Source organism: Podarcis erhardii (genome assembly GCF_964252035.2).
Source record: "Podarcis erhardii genome assembly, chromosome: 6".
NCBI lineage: Eukaryota > Metazoa > Chordata > Lepidosauria > Squamata > Lacertidae > Podarcis > Podarcis erhardii.
This window is the reverse complement of record NC_138510.1, coordinates 40,546,593-40,569,827: the sequence shown is the minus strand read 5'-3', so window position 1 is coordinate 40,569,827 and position 23,235 is coordinate 40,546,593. Positions and strand designations below refer to the sequence as shown.

Here is a 23,235-nt window from a genome sequence, read left to right as displayed (position 1 = left end):
TCCTTTGAAAAAGAAAGAAAGTGGTGGTGTTTAAAGCAATGGGCTCCTCCTGCTGGAGAAGTTGGGAAATGTATTCTGCTGCAGCCTAGTAAAATGACAAATAAGTATTCTGTGGCAGAATATGAAATGGTTCTAGGGTTGGGGTGAGCAATGGGGTGGCCAAGTTTTCTGTCAACACCAGATTGTTTCAAGTGGTGAAAAAAAGGAGCTCCAAAATGGTCTTTTCAAATAAAATAGATTAGATGATGAATAGATTATAAAATGAATTTATAAAATAGACTCGGTGAATACATAATGGCAGTTTCAGTTCAGTGTAAAATGGCTCAGGACTGAAATGCCTCAAGGACCGCCTCCCCATATGAACCAACCCAGACCTGCAATCATCCGCACAGCCCCTTCTTCACCTGTCTCCTCCACAAGAGGTCCAGAAGTTGGCAACACAAGAATGGGCCTTTTCTGCAGTGGCTCCCCATTTGTGGACTGCACTCCCCAGGAAGACTCACTTGGCACCTTCATTACATATATTTAGGTGCCAGGCGGAAATGTTTCTCTTTAATGAGGTGTTGGGCTAATTAAACATTCTATGTCCTTTTAAATGTGTTTGTAGGAATGGGGTTATTGGTTAGTTTTTGTTTCTACTCCTCTTTTTGTTATGCATTTTTATGTTGTGTACAGTGGTACCTCGGGTTAAGTACTTAATCCGTTCCGGAGGTCTGTTCTTAACCTGAAACTGTTCTTAACCTGAAGCACCACTTTAGCTAATGGGGCCTCCTGCTGCCGCCGCGCCGCCAGAGCCCGATTTCTGTTCTCATCCTGAAGCAAAGTTCTTAACCTGAAGCACTATTTCTGGGTTAGCGGAGTGTGTAACCTGAAGCGTATGTAACCTGAGGTACCACTGTACTGCTGTATGTTCTTCAGGTGAATTTACAAATTTAATTATTAAGGTCCCATCTGAATTATACATTTAAAGAAGCATCATAGGGCTCACCGAACAACTCTCAATACCCTTTACAAACTACAGTTTGTAACTACAGGATACTTTGGAGGAAAGCCTTGAATGCTTAAAGTGATATGATGATGCTTTAAATGTATACAGAGCAAATAAGTCCTTAGAGTAAAGTGATGCATGTTGGGGCAAAAAGGAAACCTTAGCTTCACATATATACTTAGAGTGGTGCTCAGAAAAGGAAAGAAAAACACTTCAGATAGTGGGGTCCCTTCAGTTCAGAACTTTCGACAAACATGTCACTTCGGTTGAGATCTGAAACATTTCCCAAAGCGTTAGAAGTCTTCTCAGTGAATATAATGGGGGAGTTATCAAAGGATTATCATTTAACAAAACTTTCTTGACAAAACTAGATGAAATTTGTTAAATAAACAAATATATAAATAGCATGCAGTCTCCACTGAGGCTCTTCTATCTCCCTTGTTATTGATGTTTAGACAGAACTTTTCAGCAACCTTGAAATATTATTAACACTTGTAAGGATATTTTATCTGTTTTATATATATTTTTCAATGTTTGTTTTTAAAAAGTTGTTGTTTTGCTTTGTTGGTTTCTGCACAGGGCTCCTTTGGGAGGAAAGGTGAAAATTATTATTAATAATAGTAACAGGGTGGATTTGATTTAAATCAAATCGATTTAAAACACGATTTAAATCACTAGTCAGTAAGACTTGCTTTAAATCTTTTTTTTACAGAAAGACTCGTTCTTGCTGGTATAATCTTAATATGTACAACCAGATGAAGGATTCATTTTTGGAATAATAAATTTTCAGAGTAGTTTTTACAGTTCTCTCAAAAATTACTGATTTAGTTATGCTGTTAGAAATACATTGACAGATAATTATGAAATTATTGTGAGGTTTAATAAGTTAACTGTTTATATTTGGACAACTCTTCTGCTGTACTTTACTGGAAGGAGAAAAATAATCATTTCCTTAATAACAATTTAAACAATTTGTTTAACTAAAACAATAACATAATAGCATATGTATCCATGTTTGTTAACTGATGTGGTTAAATGATTTTTAAAAAACCCAAAACCTTAGACTGAGTTTTAGCACACATGAAAAACTTAAAACAAATCCTTATTTCCTGATGAATAGCCTTTGGACTATAATGTAACTTAGGAAGGACACGGCTGGTGCTGTGGGTTGAACCACAGAGCCTAGGACTTGCCGATCAGAAGGTTGGCGGTTCGAATCCGCCCGATGGGGTGAGCTCCCGTTGCTCGGTCCCTGCTCCTGCCAACCTAGCAGTTCGAAAGCACGTCAAAGTGCAAGTAGATAAATAGGTACCACTCCGGCAGGAAGGTAAACGGCATTTCCATGCGCTGCTCTGGTTCGCCAGAAGCGACTTAGTCATGCTGGCAACATGACCCGGAAACTGTACGCCGGCTCCCTCAGCCAATAAAGCAAGATGAGTGCCGCAACCCCAGGGTTGGTCACGACTGGACCTAATGGTCAGGGGTCCCTTTACCTTTACCCTTTATAATGTAACTTAAATAGAAAACTATCTTTAAAAAGATTTTTCCTCCAAAAGCACTTTATTTTAAAAATCCGATTTAAATTTTAAAAATCCAATTTGATATTTAATTTTTTTAAAAAATCCATTGATTTTTATCCACCCTGAATCACCATCACCATCACTAATATCGTCTGAGCTGGCAGGGGCTGACCAAGAAAGGTGGTGCTGCACCTTTCAATAGTGATGCTGCTTCCACTTGCTAGGGTCGGGCAGTGGTGCAGTCAGGGATGTGTGAGAGCGCTGAATTAGCTCTGCCAGTATATAACCTCCGTCTCCGCTGCTGCCCTGCCCTGCTACCTCACAATAAGAGGCAGCAACAATGACGGTTAGGAAGGCAGCAGCTCAGCACCAAACTGTTGGCTTGAGAGAGAGTGACTGGACCAAGGGCACTGTAACCTCATGGCCATGTGGTGGATTCAACCTGGTCCTCCCTGGACTTACTGGGCTGAGGGGAGGTCTGGCTTATGTTGCAATTCTAGGAGTGAAACTTTTTCAATAATCTCAGCCACTAGGTGGCACCACAGGTCACATAATCATGTTTTTCAAAAGAGGTAGTTTTCAATGCATTGCTCTTTCGTTGCTGCTGTTGATAGATATAGATCAGGGGTCAGCAACCTAAGGCCCATAGGCCGGAAGCGGCCCGTGGAGGTTGTTTGACCGGCCCACAAGCCACAGCTGAGCTGCCTGCTTGCGTGCGGCCCTAAACTGATGCAACGTGGAGTGGGGACCCACTTCTGAGGCGCTGGAAATTGCGTTTGCACATGCGCAGATGCCCAAAAACGCATCTGTGCAGACACAGACACCAAAAATGGCCCATGGAGGGATCTCAACAGGACCAATTAATTATTTTAATTAATTACTTAAAAGAGTTTCTGAATGCTAAACATTTCTCTAAATGCATATATAATTGCTATTTGCTGGACTAAATTAAGCATATTAATTTCTAGTATTGTATCCAAGATGGAATTTGCATATCTGACTCATCTGCTGCTGCTTCTATGGCGATCACTTGGAGCCGAGTAAGATTGTCTTCCATGAACAGGGTCTTAACAGTGAGTCTGTAAGTGACTGTGGAGGCTAATTCTGGATCCACACGTCCTTCCACAGTGGGGACATAGGTTTCCGGGCGGGAGTTGATCATGGTGAGGGTTTGCCAAATGTGCCTTCCTTGTAGCTCATTTCTCCTTTCCGCCCTGAGTTCGTGCTTCTTCAAAAACCATGACACATTTGGTAAAGGCTCTTCTCCAATTGGTGCACTTGTAGGCCAGTGTTTCCCAGTTTTCTGTGCTTATACTGCATTTTTAAAGATTTGCCTTGAGAGCATTTTTAAACCTTTTTTTGTCTACCAGCATTATGCTTTCCATTTTTAAGTTCTGAATAGAGTAGTTGCTTTGGAAGATGATAACACTGGGCAACAATTTTTTACTTTTTGAATGTTGTCTAGATTTCTACAACTGATTTAGGGTATTTTTGCACTGCTGAATCAGGAAATGGCATCTGTTTCTCTCCATCAGGTCAGGTTTTTGTGTTATGTTGATTTGAAAAAAATCAGATCTTGTGACAAAATCGATTACATTTTTGTGGCATTATCAGCTGATTTTTGTCAACACATATCATCCTAAACATGTTTTTAAGATTAAAAAAATGTTTTTCCAACAACATATATTGATTACCTGATAGAAACATCGATTACTGTAAACTGAATGGTGGGCATTGATAAAGGTAAGTACACGTAAATTGCATGTTGCTTCCCCATTTTTCAAACTTCAGGGCTTGAACTTCCGTTTCTTGGAACTCCTGGAATGCTCAGCGGCAGGGAGGTCTCTCTTCAGAGTCCAACAGTAGTCAGCCATCATGACTGCGTCCCAGCGACCCTGATACCTGGTCTCCATCTCTTTCATGTCCTGATGGAATCTCTCCCTCTGCTCGTCACTTATTGAACCCAGGTTCTCAGGAAACTGGTCCATATGTGAAAATAGGTAGTGCATCTTGACACTCATGTTGCAGCCCAGGTTTCTGAAAGCAGTCAGCATGTTGTTGACAAGTTCTGCGTAGTTTCTGGCCTTATTGTTGCCAAGAAAGTTCTTCGCTACCAGAACAAATGCCTTCCATGCTTCCAGTTCCACTTCGTTCATTGAGTTTCTGAACTCTGGATCTCTGATGAGCTGATGGATCTGAGGACCGTCAAAGATGCCAGCTTTCAACTTCTCCATGGTCAATCTTGGAAAAGCCTGGCACAAGTAAGTGAAGCAGTCACCATCCTTGTCCAGAGCCTTGGTGAACTGCTTGATTAAGCCGAGCTTGATGTGCAGCGGTGGAAAGAGTATTCTGTCTCTGTCCACCAGAGGGTCATTGATGACGTTCCTTTCTTTGCAAGGCACCAATTCCTCCCGCACAGGCCAGTCCTTCTTCGTGTAATGCTGAGCATGGTCCCTACTATCCCACATGCACAGAAAACATGGGTACTTGGTGAAGCCAAACTGTTGTCCCAACAAAAAGTTCACCATCTTCAGGTCAACACAAATAAACCACTTATGCTGATCATAACCAATTTTCTCCAGCACATACTTCACCGCTTCATAGTTCTCCTTCAGTGTACTCGAGTGAGCCAGGGGTATAGAGGCAAACTGGTTGCCATTGTGTAGCAGAACACATTTCAGTGATCGCTTGCTGCTGTCAATGAACAGTCTCCAATCTTTGGGTTCGTACTGTGGCACTTGAGCAGAAGCAGTGCAATATCTGCACAGTACACCAAGTCCTTCTTTTCCGAGAAAAAACGGAGGTATTCTTGATGCCTGTTGTGGAAGAAGCTGATGCGAGCACTGTCAGAGAGGAGGTTTTTTCCCCTTCAATCTGGATGCCAACAGTTCGGCAGAGTCCTTTGACAAGCTGAGGTCGCGAACTAGATCATTCAACTCCTTTTGGGAAAATGGATGTGGAGCATCATCTTCAAGAACCACTTCTTCTTCTTCATGTCCTTCAACACTGGAGGCATCTTCGTCACTAATGTCAGGAAGTTCTCCGAAGATAGGCACTGGAATTTCATCACAATGAGCTAAAGGACGACGTGCTGATTGAAGATCAGGATACTTGAGACTGCTCCGGTTCTTTCTGTTGATCCCAGTCACATCAACAGCGCAGAAGTAGCAGTCAGTGACATGGTTTGTCGGCTCCCTCCAAACCATGGGAATTCCAAAGTTCAGACTCCTCTTGCCATTGGTCCACCCACGTAGGGACTTGGTGCATGCCTTGCACACCATGTGTGGTGCCCAAGCTTTATCCTGGTCACCAAGTTTAATACCAAAATAACTTTATGCTTTGCCGCACCAATTTATGGAAGATTTCGAGGTTTTATGACTTCAAACTGATCCCTTTTCGACATAATCACCCAGAACTATCAGACCTGAATACTTCTTGTCATTAAAATAATCATTTCCAATCAAAACAATTATTCGACATGGCATTTTACCCCCACCAACTTCTTCTAAAATGCTCCACACAAGCGTACATGTGAACAAAAACGTAAAAAAATGACATGTGGCCATAACTAAAAAACTTGACCTGATTGAGCAAAACCAATGTGATTTTTGGATTCAGCGCATCAGATTCGTCCTAAATCAACTGAAAAAATGCAGACAACAAATTTGTTGTTGACCAGTGTAATCAGGCATCCAAACAACACGAACAGTCTAACAAAGTTTATGATTAAGAATCATTGATTTGACACTGGTGATCTATGCTTCTTCCAGTACACTGGCATTAGCTCGCCTGTCTTCCCAAGTGATGTGTAAAATTTTTGAGAGACATTGTTGGTGGAATCTTTCGAGGAGTTTGAGATGGCATTCATAAGTGGTCCATGCAGTAAGGTTGGTAGTACAATAGATTTGTAAACAAGCATTTTGGTTTCCCTGTGAATGTCCCAGTCCTTAAACACTCCGTGCTTCACTTGGGAGAAAGGTGCACTTGCAGAGCTCAGGTGATGTTTGATTTCGGCATCGCTGTTGGCCCCTGTGGAAAGATCTCCTTTCCACCCTGAGTTTGTACTTCAGGTAGGAGAAGTGATCGACACTTTCCAACGTTACACCATTAAGTTGAATTTGTGGCGCGGAGGGGTTGTTTTGTGCTTGTTGGTGTAGCACTTTGGTTTTTTGGATATTGAGCGATAGGCCAATCTTTCCTTAAGCTTCTGCGAATATATTTAGGATGGTTTGGAGGTCATCCTCTGAGTGTGCACACTCCACGTTGTAATCAGTATATTGAAGCTCTATGACGGAAGTTACGGTAACCTTACTCTTTGCTTTCAGCCTACTCAGGTTAAAGAGCTTTCCATCTGCTAGATATATGATTTCTACGCCAATGGGGAGTTTCCCTTCGACAATGTGTAGGATCATGGTGATAAAAATTCAGTGGTACCTTGGTTCTCGAACTGTTCCAGGAGTCTGTATGATTCCCGAAACCGTTTGAAAACCAAGGTGCGGCTTCCATTTGGCTGCAGGAGCTTCTTGCACTCAAGCGGAAGCAGCGTCAGACGTTTGGCTTCTGAAAATCGTTTGCAAACTGGAACACTTATTTCCGGGTTTGCAGTATTCAGGAGCCAATTTGTTCGGGAGCCAAGCCGTTCAAGTACCAAGGTACCACTGTAATAGAGTTGGGGTGATAATATATCCCTGTTTAACACATGACCCACTGTGAATGGCGATTGTTGCCATCATATTATTGTGGAGGAGCCAAAGGATGTTCACACATTTATATGAGCAGCCAATTTTCAGAAGGACAGTCCACAGGGCAGTACAATTTACAGTGTTGAAGGTCTTAGGTCAATAAACAACCATATGTAGGGGTTGATTTTGCTCCCTGCATTTTTCTTGATGCTGTCGCACAGTGAAAATCATATCCACTTTCCCCTTAGAAGGTCAAAAACCATTTTGGGATTCAGGAAGGGTAGCCTCGGTTATAGTTAGGAGATGGTTTGCTAACATCCACAATTGGTTGCTCCAGCCAAGTGGCCTGAGTTGCAGTGACAGTATTCACCACAAGATGGCAATGCATACCTTGATATTTTATTTGTTTTGCTGGATCAGAAGATTCATAAGGGATTCAAATGCAACTTCTTCTGAATGTTACATCAGACTTCATGGTTTTTTGTCTGGTTCAAGCCCCTGCTTGTGAAGTTCTCAAGGTGGCCTTGTCCATCTTTCATCCCATTTTGTGGTGGGTTTCTTGGGCAAAAATAAGAAAGTATACAGTAGCACCCTAAAGTTCTTGGAAGAAATTGGGGGGGGGGGGTGAGGAATCTTAATGTGATAAAATGTTCAGTGAATTATTGAATTGGGTCCTTTTAATGCACTTCATGTTTGTCAGTTAAGCTAGGAGTGGCTGACATAGTGGAATGGTGCTATGCCATTCTACAGAAAACAGTGTCTCTGCCACTTACCAGGATGGTATAGGGACAAGGTAATAGTGCAGTCAGGACTTTGTGGGCGCACCAAGAAAACCCCAAGGTGCAGCTCCCATCATGCACTTACCGCCTCAGCCATTCCTGACTTGACTATGGGAGGTCACTTAGTTCCCAATCTGTAAAATGGGACTTAGGATCTGCCTAGCTGTTGTGAACATGACAGATGCAAAGATTTGTTAAACAAACTACTTGAAAGAAGAAGAAGAAGAAGAAGAAGAAGAAGAAGAAGAAGAAGAAGAAGAAGAAGAAAGAGAGAGAGAGAGAGAGAGAGAGAGAGATTGTGTTCTTTTGGGGGATTGTGTAAAATCTGAGTCCCACGTGTGGTTCATGATGCAAACTTTATCCTGCTGTACACTGGGGAAATGATTGCTGGTAAGATGTTAATTGACAAGTATGCTAATCAAAGCAAGGGAGAAAAGAATGCTCACACTTCCTTTTTCTCTTTCCCTTTCCAGATGCTGCAAGACTGTCCGAAAGCTCGCAGGGAGGTGGAGCTGCACTGGAGGGCATCTCAGTGTTCTCATATTGTGAAGATTATAGACGTCTATGAAAATCTTTACCAGGGTCGAAAATGTCTCCTGATAGTCATGGAATGGTGAGTGTTGTGGTTTGATGGGACAAAGCGAGTTGTGCAGTTGGCCATGCTTAATCACTGTTCACAGCTAGAGAGCACCACACAGAGCTTTGTAGTCAGAAGTGCTGTTTTTTCACTACATTCCCTAAATGTGGATATGACCCACCTTTAAGGGTAGTTCCACAACCCATATATACCATTCATTTTCACTGGAAATGGCATTTAGATCCGCATTTGAACTCATTAACATATGCAACTATTACAGTGCCGAGATAATTTATTCCCAACCATAAGTTTGCTAAAGATTAGGGCATCTTCCTTGCAAAGAGTTAGCTGATACAGATTTTAAGTGTTTCTACTTGGGTAAATTGGTACTGAAACTGGCAGAGTTGTGGGTGGGTGGGCAGGGTGTGAACCAGGGAGAGATTATAGAAGTTGTGGGGTGTTTTGTTTTGTTTTTAACTCATTTCCTGCTTTCTAAACTTTTCTCTTGGGTAAAGTGCTTCAGATGACTTTTTTTGGGTTGTTGCTGTAATTTACTTTTAAAAAAGAAATTCACGATTGCTACCCTTGCTTAAATCCGGGGGTGGGGTGGGTGCTTTTATTTCATTTATTTGCTTAACATCTGTACACCATGCTTTTTGGAGAGAAATGCCCAGAGTGGCTTAAAAAAATTTTTTTTGGGGGGGACCACATTCAAAACAAGAAAAACCATAGTAAGGAAGTGCAACGCAGTAAGAAAGAAATAGCGAGATAGAAACTAGGGCAAATCATCAGGTCTTTACTGAGTGTCTAAATACTAGCTGTGGATTTCTTTCGTGAAACACTTTTAGATGTATGGTAACACAGAAGAACGTCCCTGGATGTTTTGTGGGACACAGCTTTAGAGGATATGGTTGCACGGTGGAAAAGATACAAACACCTAATCTAATGCAGATTTAAGTAAGCAGGCAGGCTTCTGTGGAAGGAAGCAGTTTTTCCAGATTCCTTGGACCTAGGCCATTTAAGGCTTTATAAATCAAAACGAGCATTTTAATTTGGAAACACAACAGGAGCCAATAAATATATTGAAAGATGAATGCAATGTATTGATTTCTGGCTGTTGACATTAGCAGACTTGCCGCTGCATTCTGAACCACCTTGAACGTTCAAAGGAATTGCAGTGTGCAGTGCACTGCAGTGATCGAATCCTGACATGCTTAGATCATGGCAAGGTCATTCCTATCCAAGAAGGGAAGAGACTGAACACTAGGAATCCTGTCCTGCTGCTGAACTCTTAAAAGCAGGGACGGGGGAAGTGCCTGAATGTGAGCTGAGGGAGCCTCCACCAGGGGGAGCTCTGCTAGCAGAAAAGTGCTCCGCCTGATGGCCACCCCCCTACACTGACTCCCACCTTACCCTGTGTGACAAAGCCCTACTGATTGTTTGGAGAAGATTATTGAGTTACGAGGGGCTGCAGGATGGGGTGATACAGGTTGTGTGAACTGCTTGGTGCTTCTGTAACCATTGGCTGCGATAGGCAATTGTACAGGGCAAGTCAAAGTCCTAGGTAGCATCAGAAGCAGACAGACAGAAGAAAGCTCTTCAGTGTTTTATGTGACAAAACATCTTGAACAGTGGAAAACTTCTAAGCAAAGTTTGAATCTACACTAGATGCTAATAGACCTATTACTTTATTAGGATTTTGCTCTTTTGTGCAGCCCATTCTGCCCCACACCTTTTTTCTTCCAATAGATAGATAGATAGATTTGTTCCAAAGCGATTCTCATCAAGATAGTTAAAGTCAAATTGTAAGCCAGTTTAATATGTTTCTTTCTTTTAATCTCCACGCCTTACATCTTTAAAGGAGCTTCAGTCTTTTAGAGCTTGCCTTGTTCTTCTTTTCATTCAGAGACATTTGAGCAGATATATCACTCTATGCTTATTAACTGCACTGTGGCCGTTGCAAGCTTCTTGGGATGGGTGCTGACTACATGGGTTCACTGCCACATTTCTGTTGAAACAATCTATGCCCTAAATAACTTTACTGATGTCTTTCCCTGGTGCCCACAAACCCTCTGGGCCCCAGGTCCCTTGGTCATGATTGTGGTGATGATAGTTACCTTTTTCTCCTTGGAAAACTACATAGAGCTGAAGGAGGAAGAGTGACACTCTTTCCTACTCTCTTTTTCAACCCTATATGTGCTTTTCAAGGCTCAGATTAATTCCAGATGGATCTGATCTGAGTTTCACCCAGAGGCCTTGGGAAAGTGGTGTGTGTGTGCATGGAAATGTACTCATAGCCTGGTGGTGGTTTTGCTTAGGCAGCAATTCTTGTTGCTTCCATTTTTGTAACTGCACTTGTTTATGACTTTCAGCTTGGATGGTGGGGAACTCTTCAGTCGAATTCAAGACAGAGGAGACCAGGCGTTCACAGAAAGAGGTATGAAGGGATACAATAGATTTCTTAAAGCTTAACAAGCGTTGACAATTTAAGTCTTAAGACTTCAGGCACAACTGTTTACTTTTTAAGGCAGAGAAGGGGGACCACTGGCCCTCTGTATGTCAAAGGACAAACAAACTGGAACCTGCAAGTAAAGGACTGAGGTGGATTTCCGATTCTGGACTAGCGTTCAGTTTGCCAGTTTGGATGTCATGACGAAGTATGACTAGAAATGACATGGAAAGGAAACCATGAGCTCATACTTTTGTTTCTGATCACCTGAATTAAGTCTGTGGTCAGGAACGTGGCACCACGTTCACTTGCCAACAGCACCCAGTGATGTGGAGGAAAGGTGAGGAAACATCAAGGCGGGTGGGCAAGCTATGTAGATGTTATGGTGGAGAAGAGGAGGACCACACCATGGGGCAGCATCAGCTTCATGTTCTTCGTCACATTTGTTTCTGCTCTGAAACCTGACCAGTAATGTTCTTTGTTCCCTCTAACTCCTTATAATCTGGGTATTAGGTGGCGGTTGCCTCTTTGGCTACAGAGTAAAATGATCCGCTTTGTTTTCTTATCTTCCCCAGAGGCTTCTGAAATAATGAAGAGCATCGGAGAAGCCATTCAGTATTTACACTCAATCAACATTGCACACCGGGATGTTAAGGTACTCTTCTTTTTAATATACTTTTTATTGGTTTTTACACATGTTTCCCAAACATAACATCCCATTTTAAACAACATAACAAACCTTTGGCTATCACAGCCTAGGACTTCCATCAACCTCGACTGATGGTTTTCTGACTTCCTGGATGTGGTCCACACAAAACTACTAACTATTTCCAAAGACTCTGACCAAATGAAGGTGTCCCTAAGGTCCAGACACAATGCTGTTCATATCACTTGGCCTTGTGTGGTGGTGGTTTTCAGTGCATAACCAACATGGCAAAAGGCGTCCTGATTAGGACCATGGTAAGGAGGAGGATTTAACTATGTGCCCCAGCCATGGTTCTTATTCAAATTGCTCTAGCCTCCCAGCTCCTGAAATTCATTTTTATGCCAATGTGAGCTTTCTTCTGGTTGCAAATAGAAGGCACTGGGAGATTGGGACTAACGCCATGGCAGGAGCAAAGAGTTAATTCCCCCTTTCCTCACATGCCTTTAGCCCAGTCTGGCTCCCCCCAATACACTGGCTATTTATTAGGGGGGAACTCTGGAAAGCCAAATGTCATGTCTAATTTGTTATGTCAAATAATTTCATGTCCAGTTTGACCCTAAAAATCTGGGGTCATGCATGTGTAGTGGTTTGGTGGGAGTAAGATTGGATTATTTCATTGCAACCAATTCTTACACTTCATGTGATGTGTGCAATTCATGTGGTACCAGCAGTAAAATGCCAGCAACAGATGGCTTCTGGAATAGTACTAAATTTGATTTAGGAGGTGTAAAATTTAATTGAACCGAACAGTGGCACAAAACACTACCTACCTCTGATATCAGCAGTGTCTGCCAGCAAAGGAGGAAATGTTCCGTTATTTTTATGATTTGAAAGCATCCTGAGAAGATGTAGATCCAAACCCACACACCCTTCCACCTGTGTTGGTCTCTGAAAGAGGAACCCCTTCATCCTCTCACTGACCAGTACTGGCAGCTGCTTCTGGTGCAACTGGACACTGTGACAGAAACCAGATTGCACAGAAACACTGTTTACCTTTCCACCGCAGTGGTACCTATTTATCTACTTACACTGGTGTGCTTTCGAACTGCTAGGTTGGCAGGAGCTGGGACAGAGCAATGGGAGCTCACCCTGTCATGGGGATTTGAACCGCCGACCTTCCGATCGGCAAGCCCAAGAGGCTCAGTGGTTTAGACCACAGCGCCACCCATGCTTTATGAGTGGATGGTGAGGGCACATGTTTGTCTGTGCTAGTTTAAATAGGCAGCCCTTGCTCGCTTGTCATGTTAACAGAGAGGGCAAAGCAAGGGTAGCATATTTAAATCAGAGCAACCCCAGTTTAATTCCTGAAGAGACTGTGGGTAAAATTAATACCTCCAGTGTTATTGCACTAGGTTAATGTAGGCAGGTGCTCTGGAAGAACCTTCTCTGGATGTGGTTTTCAGCTAATCAGGGACACGTGAACAAAGTCTAGAATGCAACCACACTGAGGAATAACAATTGTGCAGCTCAGCATGGTAAGGAAAAGCTAATGAATTACTGGAAGAATGCTAATTTGGTTAGGAGGTTCCTTTTGTCTAGAACCCACCCCCCAGGATATTTGGACTAAGATTCCTTGTTAACAGAAAGGGCTCCCAAGCATGTTTTTTAAAATAAAAGGTAGATTCTTTGTTAGATTTAGGACAAGGCTGGAAAAATCCAATTGCTGTAATTATAATCCACTGCCCCTGAGGCAATAGGATGGGCTTGAAAATGTTTCCCTTTCCCTGCCTGTTACATAATTCTACATCACCTGCCAGCACATTCTTTCTCTCCTAAGTGACGAAATTTAAAGTCCTCAAAGGCTATGGAACCGTATTTTTAGTCTTGTTCTTTTTGGCTCTTCTCTTTTATGGAGATGCAGGAACAGGTGCATGTTATTTAGATAAAGAATATCAAGAAGGGGGTATTCATGTGGACAATTCGAGCCTTGGTTTCACTGCACCACTGCTGAAACATCTAAAAACTAACACACACACACACACACACACACACACACACACACACACACCCCGCTGAACAGGGATCTGGTTGTTTGGGTCATAATCTGCAGCTGTGAATAGTGAAAACAGAGCTCTAGATACATATTGGCTCTCTCCACTGCACACACATGCCTGCTGTGGATCTTGATCTATATTATTAATATTCAAGGTGCAAAGTATATGTTGATCATTTTATGCTTTCTGAAACAAAATATATACTTGCATACACTGATAGAAGTTAAGATGTGGGCGGGTATACACTCTCAAGTGTGAAGGGTAGTTTTAGGTTCCCTCCCCCATATATCTTCTCAATCTAAACCGTTCACATTCTGGTTTACTCTTGTTGCTGCTGCTGCTGCTGCTACTACTACTACTACTACTACTACTACTACACACACACACACACACAGAGAGAGAGAGAGAGAGAGAGAGATTTGCAATACTCAAATTCAAATTCAAATACACACACACACTCCATTAACATGCCACTTGCATAGACCAAAGATTTTTACATACCGACCATGTTCCCACCTAAGGCGAAACCATAGTTTAGCAGTCTGTGGCTGAGCCTGAATGAGCCACAGGGAAGCAGCTGGAGGCCTTCAACAGGTATGTGTAGCGGTTTTTCAATGAGGCTCATCCATTTAACACTAAAACATGGTTAGATGTCAAAATCGAAAACTCTCTGTAATGCTGCCTACTCCCTTCGTGGCTGAACTCCTGCCCACCAAAAGTTCACAACCTTAAGCTTTGTGCTAATAAACATTACATAACATTTCATTCGCTGAACAAATGGGCTAGGGAACGTTGTATTTCAATAAACTGGTCAAGAGCCTTGTGGCCAACACTTATAAAGAGTTCAGAGACTATGTTTACTTCAGGTATTTATTTAATTTGGGAGGGTAAATTGGCAATACCACCATTTCCCCTGTAAATATGTGTTTAATTCCTCTGTTCCTCTATAAATTCCTCTAATGCCCTAGTGTCTGCTGTAAAAGACTCTCTGAAGCTTTGACCTTGCAAATATAAAACGCATCATGTCTTGAGGACTGCAAATAAACTCAGTAGCATAAGCATTATAGGGAATTGTCAATATAATCTGGATCATATACCTAATGTACACAGATGTGTAATGGCACCTGCATAATTGCAGCTATTGAGAGGGCCTTTTCAGTTGGGGATGCTTGCCTGTCACTATCATGCCTTTCTAGCACCAGGAAAAGACTGTTTTCATTCCCCAGGTCTTTTAAAAATTTCATTTGGATTGTTTTCACTTGCCCCTGTTAATGCTGTTGTTTCTTAGTCTGTTCCTGTTTTTTATTCATAGCTGTGCTTCACTTTTCTACTGTCTTTAAATGTCTTTGAAATGACTGTCAGGCTTCATTGGGAGTAATTTTTACTGCAGATGCATGAGGAAATGGTATAAATCAATAAGCAAAGGTTAATGGACACCTGATCATTAGTTCTTACCATGTGCCCAGCCTAGGGTCTGCAAGGTGGTGCAAAATATAGTTTTCTCTTAAGCTGGTTTTGCTTATTATGTCTTGCAGCCAGAAAACCTCCTATACACCTCAAAAAGGCCCAACGCTGTATTAAAACTCACCGACTTTGGATTTGCTAAAGAAACCACCACACATAACTCTCTAGCTACACCATGCTACACACCATACTATGTGGGTAAGTAAACCATTGGAGAGCATCACCCGCTTCTGAGACATAAGAACTGCAACCTCTAGCACCTCTCTTTTTCATAGAAATAGTGATGGTGAGCTTCAGGGCACATGTACACTGCTGTTGCGTTTTGTAATAAGAGCAGGGATGGGTTTTTCAAGATTTTCAAGCAAGTAGCCCAATCATTTTATTTCATTTGCTACATCATTTAAACTAAATGGCATCTCTCTCAAGTTTAAAACCTCAGCACTGGGCTGCAGCTGATTGGGCAAACAGGTGAGCATGCTTCAAAAGCTGGTCTCTATGTGCTTCCAATAGATTGCTTGTGCTGCCTACTTAGTATTCTGGAAAGAAAAAGGATTGGCACAGGGTGAAAACTTTAACAAAAGCAGCCAACACAGGTGTCACTATCATGTGGTGACCAGATTGAGGTTGTGCAGGTGATCCCCCTCATCCTATAACAGTTTCTGGCCTGGGAAAAAGTTGGGAAATTATTATTATTATTATTAGTTTGGGGATTTAGTTCTGGTCCATTTTTAAATGGAAGAGAGAAAAGCAACGCATCGTTCAATTTCAAAGGCTAAGACCTCTGGTCACTTTTGAACGCCGTATCGGCCTGAATATAAGTCTCACTTTCCCCCCAAATTCTGACCTTGAAAAGTTAAAGTGCGGCTTATATTCGCGACCTTACAGTATGCAGCCAGGAGTGTGAGGCAAACAGCAGCAGGAGCGTGGCAAAGCGGTGCCCGCCCCACATGTAGTCCCCCGTCCTCTCCCCCAAGGCCAGGAAGGGAGAGAGCGAGGAAGGGGAAAGGCTGCCAGCAATGCAGCGTGGCTACCCCCCCCCCCCAGTATGTAGCCAGAAGCAACGAGGAAGGGAGCCGCTTATATTTGGGTATTTTTTCTTTTTCCCTCCTCCCTCCAATTTTAAATGTGCAGCTTATATTCGGGCCAATACGGTACTTTTCTGGGACCCTTTAATGTCCTTCGCTGGCAGTTTTATAAATGTTCTATGGCAAACAGCCTTGGTGTCAGAGGTTTTCCCATGAACTGAGAACTAATATCAAGTGCCAGGTAAACTGTATCCAAACAGCATATTATTTTGCAAGTGTACTCCAGGCACAGTTCCAAGGGTAATAAGCTCCCCAGAGAGGGGGACAGCCTGTCCTCTTGAAGTGTAAATGTCTGAAAATTGTACTGATAGCATGTAACAAAGTTGTACTGATAGCATGTGTGACAAAGTTGACTTTGCATTTTGTTTTCATCTCCTTTAGCTCCAGAAGTACTAGGCCCAGAGAAATATGATAAGTCCTGCGATATGTGGTCCCTTGGTGTCATCATGTATATTTTGTAAGTCTATTCTTCTGCACTGTACTGCACAGCACAGTTAGTTGCTTTGTATATTCTCCTCTGTGTGTACTTGCTCCTGGCAGGATTCAATAAAGTCCCAAAGTTAGTCTTCTTCTGGGATATTCTTGAGCCAGTTAACTGGGAAGGGCTGTGCTTCCGGCATGTTCTGTTTATTGAGTCATTGAGGAAGATCTTTTGTCAATATCAAGGAAAAAAGCACAGATTATGCTGGCTGATTCAACACACTTTAGGAACAAGCCCTAGGTGGTAGAAATAAAATTGGATGCATTGATTGTGGGGAAGATGAAATTGGGAATATTTTCCAAGGCCGCTGCCAGAGGAAGAAGATACCCTGCCTCCCTTGACTGCAAGACGAGCGGCAAAGCGGTGGAGGCAGAGGAAGAAGGAATCCAGTTCTCATGCCTGCAGAAAGGAGGAGAGAGGCAGGCAGAAGCTGTAGTTTCATTCCACCCATTTTCTTCTGTCTGCATCTCTCTCTGTCTGCCTCCCTCCTCCCTTCTGCCTTAGTCTTTCTTGCAACTGTGCTAGGAAGGCTGTTGCTGCTGGAGCCAAGCTTTTGCAACTGAATTCGTGCAAGAAACATGCACATGTGATATGATTACGCTGTACTTGGAGCACTGCTTGTTTTATATGCTGAGTCATTGCTAAAATGTTTGTCCCAGTTGATGAGCTACTAATGCACTGAGACAACGGCTCATAGGATTTAGGCCAGGCATATCCAAAGTCTGTTTCGGGGGCCTAATCTGGCCTGTCGGTCGATTTAATCTGGCCCCCGTGGCAGCATATGTTCTGGGGTAAAATCCTAATAAAGCTCAGCAATTTCAATCCTAAAAAAAAGCTCAACAACTTTGGTCGGCCCTCACCAATGTTCACGTCATCAAATCTGGCCTTCTTTGAAAAAAGTTTGGGCACCCCTGATTTAGGCAGGTGGTTTGCAGCATGCCACAACTCAAAGTGGTTTTAACATTGAAAGTACCTTGGAACCTGTTTTTCCTAATGTCCTTTTAGTTAGTTTGCTGCTTGGAGTGCATTTGTGCTGAAGAGAAGGGCAGGAAACATGCTAAACAAATGTGTACAAGACAACATGTTTCCTTATCCCACTGATGCTGGTGCTTTCTTGCTGCTCCCTGTATAGCACAGCTGTGCCCTTAACCTGTCTCCCCAGGGCCCTTCATCATCCAGGTTCACAAAAGTTCACAATTCAGCTTTCCATGTTTGCCATGGGGAGTGCTCCATTGCTTTCTGTCAACAAGTGTAACAAGAGGGACCTCAGCCTTTCTCTCCAATATGAGCTGTGGGTCAGGGCTAGTTTCCCAGTGTTGCACTGTGCCTGGAAGTACAGTGGAACTACAGAGATGATTCCCCAGGTCCAATAAGCATAAAGATCAGAGATAAGTCTCTGTTTGCTCTTTGATAGTAAACAGCAGGAGCAGGATGTTCTCTCTGACGTTAGGACTGTGGTCTCACAGCACTAAGGTGGAAGATCAGGAAAATGCTGCCAGCCCTTTGACAACTTCCTGTTCAGAGAGTGAGCAGAGTTATCTCTCATCTTAGCACTGTATTGTTTAGATTGGAGATAACAGATGCCAAGTGACTGACAGATAGGCGTGGTTTGCCAAAAATGGCCTCACAGGCCTAAGGCAGAGAGAGGCCTAGCAAACCTAACTTAGAGCCTTAGGCTAGAGGTTCCCCACTGCTGTAGTGGACTCTCTTACATGACAGCCTTTTATAGTACAAACAATAAAAATGATACCATTTTTGGGGGGGAAGCACATTAGATCAGTTTGGCATTCAAAATGGACTTCTCTTCTACATGTCATTTTTCTCTTTTGCCCAGGTTGTGTGGGTACCCCCCTTTCTATTCCAACCATGGTCTGGCCATTTCTCCGGGCATGAAGAAACGGATCCGGATGGGTCAGTACGAATTTCCCAACCCAGAGTGGTCAGAAGTATCTGAGGAAGGTAAATGTTTGTGAACAGAAGCTGCTATTCTCCTCTGAAAGGGAAAATGGGATTTCAAAACCTGAAAAAATGTGATTCTCTGGGCAAGGGTTGGCTAACCTGTGGCCTTCCAGTTGTTGTTGGAATACAACCCCCAACATTACCCACCCCTGCACTAACCTTATTCATTCCTTGGCTCTCTTGCCTTTCATGAGTGGCCTTTTTACTCATGACTAAGCTATGGCTCAAGAGGAGGCCTTGCTCTGGTTCAGAGAAATTGTTCTGGGCCACCATAGCTGGAGTGTTTTGCTGCCAGGGAAGAAAAAGTGCCTGCTGCCCCCATAGCATGGCTTCTGTTAAGTTGTGAGTGAACATATCAGACAACACAGCAATTCTTCAAACAGCTCTTGTTTATTCAAAGGCCAGAACAGAACTGAACTGAAGGGTTCAGTCAGCCTGCTTATATAGAGCTCCAGTACAACGTAACTGTAACAGTTTTCTAAAACTATCCAATCACTGAACGTCACTTTCAATCCCTTATTTGCATAACTATCTACAGTATCCCCCTGCTGGCCCAGGGTGAGAACTTCAGTACATAACAGCTTCTGCTTTTCCTTTGCCCTGCCTTTCTCTTCTTCCTTTTCCTTCCTTCCCCTACGGGATTCTGCTCCTGTGTTTGGAGGCTTTGGCAAGGTGAGGGTTCCCCCTGGACCTCCACACCCTAACAGCCCATGGCCAGATTGACTCTCCCCACTCCCTTTGTTATCTTGTGCATGCATGATATAAAAAGGTTGCAACATGGAGAGTGGGAAAATGAATAAAAATAAACACTGCACCCCCCCCCCAAAAAAGACCAGGCCCCACAATGTCACACATGACAATTCTTTCAAGTACATTACTCATCATATGTACTAAAATTAATTAGTATTAAGAGTCCTCAGAGTACTTTTCATGTGTTATCTCCACAAGCAACATATTTGCTCAGGAGAAGTCCCTTCAGGTTTTTATATGAGTCAAAGCATGTTCTCCTTAAAATAGACCCATCCCTTTGTGTACATTGTCTCTCCTTTTGCCGTGCAAGCTTCAGGATTTCTGCAACATCTGAAGAGAGCTTTGGAATGAGGTGGTGAGACACAGTGTGTGTTGTTGTTAATGCTGTTGCCTTTCCTCCACCTTCAGTTAAGCAGCTCATCCGGAATTTGCTGAAGACGGATCCAACCCAGCGAATGACTATAATGGAGTTCATGAATCACCCTTGGATCATGGTAAGAATCCACCTGTCATTTCTCAGGAAGAAAAACTGGCGCAGAAGCCTAGGCTGAGAAACATGAGTGCAAGGGAGTCTGAGGTAGCTTTATAGATAGAGGGGAAACATTTTTCAGCTCAATCGCCAGTTCCATTGTGAGAAAACTCCTGCAGCTGCATGCCAGTAAGGGGGCAGGGGAGAGAGAAGAGAGGCAAAAGTGGATGGGGCCAGAGGGGAAAGTGGGCAGAGCACTGGGTGTAGGCTGTATTCCAGCCATGCAGAAGTCAGAGGCTTCTACAGTACACACACCGCTACATCCGATCAGGCAAGGGGCATGATCACCACCCAGCCAGTCAAAAAAGGACAGAAGAAGTCTTGGCAAGTCCCAAGGACTGGAAAGAGAGCTTCCCAGGCCGGAGGCTCCCCAACCACTAGACTAAAGCTCCATTTGTCTTCCCTATGCAGCAATCAATGCAAGTGCCACAAACCCCGCTGCACACTAGCAGAGTTTTGAAAGAAGAGAAAGATCTTTGGGAGGACGTTAAGGTAAGTTGTCTGCAAGTTTCATCTCACACACTGCTAAGCAGCATGGATGAAGGTTACGCAACTCCAGGTGTAAGTGATTGTGAGCCTGTCCATCAGTGCTGCAAGCCACTCCTAGCCTGTACAGTGGAACCTCGGTTTTCGAGCATCTCGGAAGCCAAACGATTCAGAACCCGAATGCCAAAAACCCGGAAGCTTCCTCTGCGTGTTTTTGCTTTTTTTCCAATAGATTTTGTCACCTGCCCATTGATCCTTGGTTTTCAAACATTTTGGAAGTTGAACAGTCTTCCGCAGTGGATTACATTTGAAAACCGAAGTTCCACTGTAGTAGGTAATGCCAGATATGCAGACTTAAAGGCCCTCCTCACTCTACCACAGTCTGAACTTGGAAGCTGGCTTTTGTGCCCATTGTTAAGTTACAAATAGGATCTTTCTTCTGGATGCCAGTAATGCCTGAAGCTAGAATAATTTGGCTAGCCAGATGTTAATTTGTTTCCTCTACCTCACATTTGTAGGAGGAGATGACAAGTGCCTTGGCCACCATGAGAGTGGATTATGAACAAATCAAGATTAAGAAAATCGAAGATTCATCCAACCCGTTGCTTATGAAGAGGCGGAAGAAAGCAAACCCCGCTGAACCTACAGCACTCCCCCACTGAGGATTCAGTAGAGCCAAACCTGGTGGTTGTGAAAGCAATAACTATATCTATATATTTTTTAAAACAAATTGGAGATAAAGACTGTCATATCAAACACATGGAATTCAGATCTTTATACCAGATTAGTTTTTTTTTTAGCTGCCTCTCATGGTTCTGACCTTTCTGAGGTCCAGCAGGAAACAGCTGCTCTATGTACAAAACATACTTTTATGTTATTTCCCAACCCCTGGTCCTGTAGGGAAATATTTCTGGTAATCAGATTTTGTTTGTTTGTTTAGTAACATCCCCCCTTGTTTTTTTTCTCCTTCAGAGACACTGAAATTCCTGTGATCACCATTTAAAGGTTAATAATATAAATAAAATATATATAATCTATATTTTTAAAACTACTGTAGAGCTTAAATCAAGATAGGAGTCCTGTGCTGAGTACAGCGGTTGTTGTTTTAGAGTTAAAGGCTTTCAGTTTGTGTCGACAACAACAACAAAAGGCCAGGGCTGTTGAAGAATTCCACCAGAAAACAAAGGCACTGACGATACTGTGGTCTTCATTTAACATCAAGAACTTTTCCTTGGCTGATGGACCTTAAATTCAGTTTGGGAAGTTATTGTCCCAAGTACAATAGGGCTCTGCCTCTAACTGCAATCACAGGATTGACTTCCTCTCACTTGTGTGTTTGTGGATTGTATGTAATAATGTGATAGGATGGATATTGTAAGTATAGGCAGGAAGGCCCACCCCCTTCTGTATTCTATCTTGAATTTTTGAGGGGTAGTGTGTGGGGAGGGTCTATGAAGCACCCAGAATTCAGTTATGATCTCAGGGTTATTTGGGTGGGTGGGAGGGATGGAAAGTAGGTGTTTGTTGAGTGGAGACGTTCATGATTGATCTGTTTCAATAACTGATGCAGCCTTCCTGGAGCACTACATCAGAATATGTCCTGTTGCCCAGTTTCCACCACCATCTTGTGCAGTGTTAAAACTTAAGACCTTGATGCAGTTCTAAAGATCTCATGCTGCAAGGTTGCAGGCTCATATCCTCCACCCCAGCTGTTTTGTTGTGGCTCTTGCATCGTTGTTCTGTGTTGCTGTTCACAACCATCCTGATCTTTTACTTTACCAGGAAACTGCAACTATTTGGAGCACATAGCAAAAGGCTCAAATCTGAGATTTGCATCTCATTGGAATATAACTTGGAGCTCATGTGGGACAGAACCTGCCACATGCACACTCTGATATGTGAAGAAAAAACAGAAACAGTACCATAAAAATGAGTCTTTTTTAGATGGATTCCTTAGCATCTTTGGGTGTTGAATAGCCAGATGGCACAAATATTAATATGGGAATATGATGATGGGAATTCTGCCTAGAAAACCAAAAAGTCTCAGCTGAAGTTTGAAGGAGGGAATTGACATGTGCTGCAGACTTGGGCACATTTGTCTAAAGTCAAGCTCTCTTGAGTCTTACTCTACCTGTACCTTAGGGAAGAAAAGCAGGAAAGTATTCCTTCACATAAACTTTTGCCTCATTATGCTGGTGGTCAATCCCTTTTTCTGCCTCTTTCTGTATATCTTTAGTCCATGAATGAATATCTTTTGCCACGTTTGTTTCACTGGCATACTAGTGTTTTAAAAACACACACTTTCCCTTTTTTTTTAAAGAAAGGTTTAGCTTTTAGGTGGCATTTTAGACACTGTATGAAATTTTAATTTGTAAAAAAAATATGTTTTAATTTTTGTTGTTGGTGGTGTCTCATTGCTGGAAAAAAAATTTATTTGCTCTGCTTTTCCCCCATTTTGGATTAAAGACACCCAATACATCAGAGTTTGTGTTTGTGTGATCCATGGTGGGGGGTGGGGGAAGCCAGAACAGGCTTTGGTTCAGAAAGGGCTGGCTATATTTGTAGCACAGAAGTGTGATCAAAGAGTTTTCTACCAGTTATGATTTTAATACATATCAACTTTTCACATACAATGAGTTGTGGATTGTACTAAAGACAGCATGCAAGCAGGGAGTTTCAGACATATACCAGCAGTGGCTACTTGGAGAATATTGGCATGGAAGAGCCACATGAAAAGAATTGAGCATCGTATATATGACACTTCAATAATATCTATTTCAGCTATC

The 23,235-nt window shown here is 42.7% G+C and overlaps 1 protein-coding gene across 1 annotated transcript in view; it reads left to right on the top strand.

Moving 5' to 3' along the window:
* MAPKAPK2 (MAPK activated protein kinase 2) overlaps positions 1–22,930 on the top strand; it is an 83,607-nt gene extending 60,677 nt beyond the window's left edge. Inside the window, exons 2-10 of the mRNA XM_081865266.1 lie at positions 8,443–8,582; positions 10,919–10,983; positions 11,571–11,650; positions 15,231–15,357; positions 16,626–16,701; positions 18,560–18,684; positions 19,843–19,928; positions 20,375–20,455; positions 20,968–22,930. Of these exons, the coding sequence (XP_081721392.1) occupies positions 8,443–8,582; positions 10,919–10,983; positions 11,571–11,650; positions 15,231–15,357; positions 16,626–16,701; positions 18,560–18,684; positions 19,843–19,928; positions 20,375–20,455; positions 20,968–21,111 (924 nt within the window). The 3' untranslated portion in view covers positions 21,112–22,930. The remainder of the gene's footprint in view (positions 1–8,442; positions 8,583–10,918; positions 10,984–11,570; positions 11,651–15,230; positions 15,358–16,625; positions 16,702–18,559; positions 18,685–19,842; positions 19,929–20,374; positions 20,456–20,967) is intronic.
* Positions 22,931–23,235: the final 305 nt, after the last annotated feature.